General features: G+C 22.7%; 1 protein-coding gene across 1 annotated transcript; it reads left to right on the top strand.

Annotated features, from left to right (window-relative positions):
* Window positions 1–208: 208 nt before the first annotated feature.
* Window positions 209–7,582, top strand: LOC145832387 (uncharacterized). The gene is made up of 6 exons (XM_082939709.1): window positions 209–1,223; window positions 1,579–1,832; window positions 2,892–2,932; window positions 4,674–4,796; window positions 5,183–5,224; window positions 6,624–7,582. Exons 1-6 carry the CDS (start codon window positions 268–270, stop codon window positions 6,672–6,674), a joined length of 1,467 nt encoding a protein of 488 aa, XP_082795835.1. The 5' UTR covers window positions 209–267; the 3' UTR covers window positions 6,675–7,582.
* Window positions 7,583–7,982: the final 400 nt, after the last annotated feature.

Below are 7,982 nucleotides of genomic sequence, written 5' to 3' on the forward strand. Positions count from 1 at the left end.
CTTACTTTAACACTAAAATTAATCAATTTAAAGACAAAGTTTTACTGTAAAAGTTTTTGGTTTAGTTTGTATTTAACTAAATATTTGAATCTAATTTTGAATAGTTTTATTTTATCTGTTCTCACATTGGTAAAACTTGATAAATTTGTCATAATAAAAGTTCTATTAAAGTTGAATTGAAACAAACAACAAATTAATTCACAGAAGTAAATTCAGTATAAACTATTTCATAAAATTTATCTCAGAATATTAAAAGCCACTGGTGAAATGAAGTATTTTGTACTTTTTGCATTGCTGCTAGCTTGTGCAAACTGCAAACCCTCAAAAAATGTAGGAAACATTCAAACTGAACCTGAATATAATGATGATCAACCTGGTATGGATTACGACCAAAATATAGAAAGCCCACCACAAGATGCTGAAAATTCTCCTGAAGATGTAGAAATGAAACCTTCTAAAGTTGTAAATACCGAAGATCAAAATGCTGAAGAATCTCAAGTTTATGAAAATTCTGAGGCAAATTATCAAGAAAATGCTGAAGAAAATCCAAACTATTCACAGTATGATACTGAAGATATTGAATCTGAAAACTCAGAATTCAGTGAAAATAATGATTGGAATGATAATAATGTTGAAGTAGAACAAAATGACTCAACAGCTGAAAATCAGAATGATTATGTAGAAAATCCTGATCAAACTTCAAACAAAAATAAGTGGGTTGATTATGATGAAAGAAACAAATATTTCAAAGATGAAGACAAAACTGATGTTGTTATGTTGGATAGAGATGATCAAGTATTAGACAACAACGGAGTTGATGTGAAACAAATTCCAAACAAAAAATATCAGATGCAGGACTTGCTCAAAACTCAACAAGATTCTGAAAACAGTTTTGATGAAGGGTTCAAAGCTAAAGTAAAACCAGTAGAAGAAAATGAACATTCTCAAGATGCAGATGTAGAAACTAAAAACAAAAACAAAGATTATGTAGAAGTAGTACCACAAAGTAATGATGAAGTTATTGTTGATCCTGAATTTTCTGTTGACGAAGATATGGTTACTGTTGATCCAGGTTTTTCAGTAGATGTTAGTTCTGAAGAAGTTAATGAATCTAAAACTATGCCAACTGAGAATTTAGACCTTGAAGAAATAAATGAACAACCGACCAAAAAACCAAAGAAAACATGGAAGAATAAGAAAACTAACAACAAAAGTTCAGAAAGGTGGTTTTTAAAAATTTTGTATTTTAATAAAGCTAAGTTTATTTATTAATTAAAGTTAGGATAATATATTTTGGGAAAAATATTTTTTGTTAAACAACAGCTCTTAATAACAAAAAAAAAATTACTTGAAAAACAAAACTCTTATTAAATTTTTTGAGTCTAGTTTATCAATTTTTTTTTGATAATTATTTCTACATATTTTTCACTTTTCTACGAAGAAAAATAAATGCTTCAGTAAAATAAAAAGTTGCATTTTGAGATAATGTTTTATAAAAAAAAATTAACTATAAAGATGTATCTGTGTCTAAATGTGAAATTTACTTCAATGTTCAAACAACAATTTCAATATTTATAGTCAAGAAGTTGAAGAACAAAATGGTGAACTTGTAATCATTGATGAAACTTCAGATTCAGCCGGTGATGAAGAGTTTATCGAGTACGTTGAAGAAATTTCTGAAGAAGCTGAATCCCAAGATACTACAGATGAAGTAAAAGTTGCTGGTGATGAAGAATTTATCGAGTATGTTGAAGAAGTTTCTGAATTCCAAGACACTACAGATGAAGGAAAAGTTGCTGGTAATGATACTTCTATCACTGAACAACAGCAAAGTTTGTTTTCAATTTTCAACAACTATAACAATCAAAAAAATAGTAATAACTACTGTATATAGATAAGTTTGATTTTAATTGTTTCAATATAAAGTTTTCAGTATTGATAAAAAGAAACTTTTTGTTTTAAAAAGTATTGATATTGTGTATCTTAAGAGGGTCACAAAAAATAAAATAAAAGCTCTAAGACTTGAATTTTATTTAAAGTAAGACTTCAAAAAAATAACGAATAAATACGAATTAACTAGAACCATAACTCAAATTATGAGCACACTTTAAAATGTTTTTAATAAAAAGCTCAATTTAATTTAATTTGCACGACAGAGGTAAAAATTATTTTGAGTGCCAAATATTTTTTTATGGCCCACCCAAACCTTATATCTTAAAAACTAATTTTAAATTGTTTAGTAATTAAGAGTTTCTGGTAGTTAAAAAAGAGCTTTACAAAATAAGATCAACTTTTACAAAAAGGTAGGCTTGAATAATATTCTCTTTTAAAACTTTTGTACTCTTTTAATAATATTAAGTAAATTTTATGAGTTTTTAATAAGTTTTAAACTAATATTTTTATAGACCTTACTTTTCAAATTTTGATATACTTTGTTGAGTTTTTTAATCAGTGTTTGTAACATACTTTGTTGCTGTACTTAATAAAAAGGCTAACTTTAATTTTTAGACAAACTGTTAAAGTAGAAATTAAAAGTACTTTCTTTTATATAACTTATCAAGATTTTGCTTTTTGTAAAGTTATTTGGAGACATATACGTCGGTAGTAATTAATTTTTAATAATTTAAGAAATAATTTTACAAGCTGAAATGTAGTTTTATAATAATTAATGTTGAAATCATTACTCAAAACTAAAACTTTTTTTTCTACTTCAAAGAGTGGTAGCCCGTTTTCAAATATAACAAAATAGTTGATAAAAAACAAAATTTATATTAAAAGTCAGCATACAAACAAAATACAGTAATATTTACATGTAAATTTTTTAGATTATATAGTTTAATTGTTTATAAAGATAATATTATGAAATTAAAGTAAAAGTATATTTATTTCAGATGTTATAGAGGTGGCAAAAGAATACGTCAATGATCAAATTGTAAGTTATTTTTGAAATAGAGATTATATTTCTTGTAAAATTTTAAAAACAAAATATGAAAATGCAGATGTTTTTGATTTTCATTATACCAGAATTTTTATATTTAATAATTATTTTTCTAAAACTGTTATTATTAGGTGTGTTAGGTAAAATTTTTAAAGATTTCAATTTTGTTCAATAATAAACAATATTTTTTTTTGTAGTTTTTAAATAATTAGTTAAATCAAAAATTTCAATGTTTGATATCTGAATTTCCTTTAGTTATGAGACAAAGTTCTGTATTTTTTAAGTAAATGAATTTATAAATTTTGTTTTATACAAAACTTATAAATACATTTTGGTGCATGATAATTTAAATTCTGAAAAAACTGAATTATTTTTATAAATAATCTATTTTATCAATTAAAAAAGTATTTATCATAATGGTTATTAGTTTGACAATTTGATATATTTACATAAAAAACAAGTTATAGCTTATTTTAAAACATGGCCCCTTAAGTTTTTTAAAATGATTCAAGTTGTCCATTACCATACAATATATTTGTTTAAGTATACACAGAAATTTTGAATTAATTCTAATCATAAAACAAGAGTGCCTTCTTTACATATCATAATAATTATACATGTGATTTAGTTATATAGTATAGTAAACACAGGAAAAAATACGGTCAAAAAATTTCAATGTTTTTGCTTCTTATTATTTATTTTATGCAGAAAAAATAATTAACTTATGCATTAAAGTAAAATAAACGCAGGAAAAATATGGTCAGAAATTTCAATATTTGCGCTTCTAATTAATTATTTTATACAGAAAAAATTAATTCTGTTATGCATTAAAGTAAAATAAACGCAGGAAAAATATGGTCAGAAGTTCTCGATATTTTTGCTTCTTATTATTTATTTTATACAGAAAAAATAATTAAGTTATGTATTAAAGTAAACTAAACACAGGAAAAATATGGTCAGAAATTTTCAATATTTGCGCTCCTAATTATTTATTTTATACAGAGAAACTAATTAAGTTATGTATTAAAGTAAAATAAACGCAGGAAAAATATGGTCAGAAGCTCTCAATATTTGCGCCTCTAATTATTTGTTTTATACAGAAAAAAATAATTAAGTTATGCTTTAAAGTAAAATAAACACAGGAAAAATATGGTCAGAAGTTCTCAACATTTGCGCCACTAATTATTTATTTTATACAGAAAAAATTAATTCTGTTATGCATTAAAGTAAAATAAACACAGGAAAAATATGGTCAGAAGTTCTCAACATTTGCGCCACTAATTATTTATTTTATACAGAAAAAATTAATTCTGTTATGCATTAAAGTAAAATAAACACAGGAAAAATATGGTCAGAAGTTCTCAACATTTGCGCCACTAATTATTTATTTTATACAGAAAGACTAATTAAGTTATGTATTAAAGTAAAATAAACACAGGAAAAATATGGTCAGAAGTTCTCAACATTTGCGCCACTAATTATTTATTTTATACAGAAAAAATTAATTCTGTTATGCATTAAAGTAAAATAAACACAGGAAAAATATGGTCAGAAGTTCTCAACATTTGCGCCACTAATTATTTATTTTATACAGAAAAAATTAATTCTGTTATGCATTAAAGTAAAATAAACACAGGAAAAATATGGTCAGAAGTTCTCAACATTTGCGCCACTAATTATTTATTTTATACAGAAAAAATTAATTCTGTTATGCATTAAAGTAAAATAAACACAGGAAAAATATGGTGAGAAATTTTCAATATTTGCGCTCCTAGTTGTTCTGTTTATTCTTGGACTCGTGATGTTTATGTGTGTCAGGTCTTGCAGAAAGAGAAATGCCAGAAAGAGAGCACAAATGGTTTGTATGAAATTATTTATTTTTTCATTTTCTATTAATTATGGTTCAAGTATTAAAGTACCAAAGGTTACAGATTGCTTACTTGAGTGACTTAAAACATAAATAAAATTAAATTTTCACTAAAATTTTGGTAAGTAAATGAGTCAATTGAAAATTACATAAGTTTAATAATTACTTTTTTTTCATAATTATAGTCGAGTATTAGAACACCCAAAGTTTACAAAAAAAAACTTTTTTGAGAGACTTGAATAACTTACTTACTTTTTTAAATATTTGCACTAAAGTTTTTAGTAAGTTAAAATTTAAACTATAAGTGTCAACTAATAAGTTATTTCAATAAAAAAATTAAATTCATTAAAAATAAACTACTTTTATTTTATTTACAGTTCCACAAGCAAGAAAAAGAATTTCTACTGCAAAATCAGGGGGTGAGTTACAATTTTTTGATAATTATTTTTGTACCTATTTTTATTGTTTTTATATATTTAACATAACTATTAGTTTTTTTCTTAAGTTTACCTTTTTTAAAAGTACTTCTTTGTCAAAATAAAATTTGGTTTAAATTAAAATCAAGTTTTTCATAGTTTCTTATATGCAAATATTGTAAATAATTAACTATACTTATTTTTGAGTCCGTTGATATACTATTAATGATGAAAATGAGCAATTGATTTTCTCATAGTTTTTTAAACATTAAACATTATTTCAATTAAAGTTAATTAAAAAAAACAAAACTTTGCATTTACACTTTATAATTAAAAATTTTACAAAAGCTATACATTTTGATTTAAAAAAATGTCAAGTTTTTAAACTAAAGGTTAAAGAATAAAAAGTTTTTTTAACTTTCTAAAAAGTTTCTTTTAACATTTAAAACTTCTTTAACATTTAAATGCCACCCTTTATGCAAACAAGTTTATTGTAACTTTGATACGTCACAATGCAAATATCACGTTGTTAAATATTTGAGTAAAGGGTGTCTCAAGTTGTCTGGAAATTTCCTTCTTAAATTGTATGAAAGTTTGTAATTAGTTATTTATATAAATTTATTATATTTGTGTACTAATCACTTTTATATTGTATTTTTATACAAAGAAATTGCTTTTGTATTTAGATATTTAGTAATTATTTTTTAGTGTTCAATTATAAATTTTATGAGTATATTATTCTTATTGCATGTTTATTTTCAATAGAAATATAATAAAGTAATTTTAAAAATGGAAGCTAAATTAAGGGGTTTGAAATATTATATAAATTCTTTTGTGCACAATTTTTATTAAAAACAAGTGTTTGTACTAAGTTTCAAAACAGCAATGTTGCATAATCTTAACTTTTAAGTTTACTTAGGTTTAAAATTATTCGTTGATTAGTATATATACTGATTGCACTAGATTATTAGTTGTTTTAAAAATTTCGAATAGAAAAAAATCTTTAAAGTTAAAAAATAAAAGTTTACTATATTTATGAATTATATTTATTACTATGATTTATATTTCTGAAGTTATAAAAAAGTTTCGATATTATGTAAAGTTTTTGATAACTAGGTTTGTAATCTTTTAAATAGCTTTTAATTGCTATTATTATTGTTTTCAAGTACAAATACATTTGTTATAGTTTTTATTTTTGTTAACTTTTTTACTGACAAAATATTGATAGTTTAAATTTTTTATGAAATATTTTTATTTTTTACTTTTAATTTTTAGGTAATTTATTCATATTTATTTTTTTACATGTTTATATATATACATAATTCTATAATAGACAAAACATTAATAGTTCTATATTTTTAGGTAAATTTACATATTTTAATTTTTTTATTTTAATTTTCAGGTAAATATGTACGAAGATGAAAGTTCAGAAGATGAATGGACAAGATCTTAAATAAAAAGATAATATTGATATATATGTTAATTATAATTCCAAGATTTTATCTCAGTAAAATGTTTCATAATATTTTCTAGAGACTCTTTTTTGAACAAAATGTGGTACAAATTTGATTTGTAATCATAAAATACCGTAACAGATTGAATTTATTAATAAATTAAATACAATCCAAATTTTTTGAACAACAGTGCTTTAATTATTCTGCTTTAAAATTTTTCTTTTTAATCATGACGTATTTAAAGTGTGACAACTTTTTTACAATCTCAATATATTCCATTTTGGTGCTTTATAAAAAAAATGTAAAATTTTTGTCATTTTACAAACCTTCAATTAATTTGCTTTTACTTCATCAAAAATTAGTGCTTTACATTTTAATAACTTCCTTTTTAAATCTCAAAAACATTTAATCATCCCACTTTTATTCACTGTATCACAAATTTCTTCAAGTAATACTGTAGTTTGAAATATGTAGTAAAAATATTTTGGTGCCTTATTAGTATTTTATCAGAATAAAAGTTTTCAATTTAATCAATGAGCTGTAAAAGATGAAATTAATTGCCCTTGAAATTGTGCCTTGTTCTCAAAAAAGTTATATGTTAATTGATTTTTTTAGAAATTTTAATTTAATTATCTATTTAATGCTCTGATGAACAAATTTAATTTTTGAATTACTATTTTTTTTAATATTGGTTATTAAGCATTGTTTTGTCTTTAAATCATTGATCAAATTTAGAAATTTAAAACTCATATTAAAACTCACTTATTTTGCCAAACTAAAATAAAACTTATCATCAATTTAATGATTTTGTATACAATGTAAAAAGATTATCTCATCTTATATGCAAACAACTGAATCTGAATGCTTTTTCGAACAAAACTGTTGTATTTACATGTTTAGAATAAACTTAAACTTTTTATAAACAAAATTTTAATATGATGCTAGTTTACTATTAAAAACCTAATATGTTTAATAATCTATAAACTGTTTTTATTTAAAAACACAGCTCTACTTTGAGCTTTCCAATAAACTTATTTATCTGTTTTAAAGATAAATATATTTGTAACTAAGAATTAAAAATGTTTTACTTTGGTAAATAAGTTCTAAAATGTAAATGACACGTAAAAAATTAAATTCATTAAAATTACAAAAAGCTCTTAAACTTTTTTCACAAAAGTAAAAAAAAGTAAATTATTATTTTTAAACGAAAAGAAAAAATTTTTAAATAATTTTAATGAAAATTTCTTGTATTTGTGATCAAAATTAATTTCAAACTTGTTATTTAAGTAACCTATAGTTTAATTTTA

The sequence above is a fragment of the Thalia democratica genome, chromosome 1 (genome assembly GCF_965202585.1).
Source record: "Thalia democratica chromosome 1, ktThaDemo2.hap1.1, whole genome shotgun sequence".
Taxonomy (NCBI): domain Eukaryota; kingdom Metazoa; phylum Chordata; class Thaliacea; order Salpida; family Salpidae; genus Thalia; species Thalia democratica.

Excerpts from the sequence above, each read along its gene's own strand:
- LOC145832387 (XM_082939709.1), top strand. The coding sequence starts at position 268 with ATGAAGTATTTTGTACTTTTTGCATTGCTGCTAGCTTGTGCAAACTGC. Across the intron at positions 2,933-4,673 it reads AATACGTCAATGATCAAATT|GAAAAATATGGTGAGAAATT; the intron begins GTAAGTTATTTT and ends AAATAAACACAG. Across the intron at positions 4,797-5,182 it reads CCAGAAAGAGAGCACAAATG|TTCCACAAGCAAGAAAAAGA; the intron begins GTTTGTATGAAA and ends TTTTATTTACAG.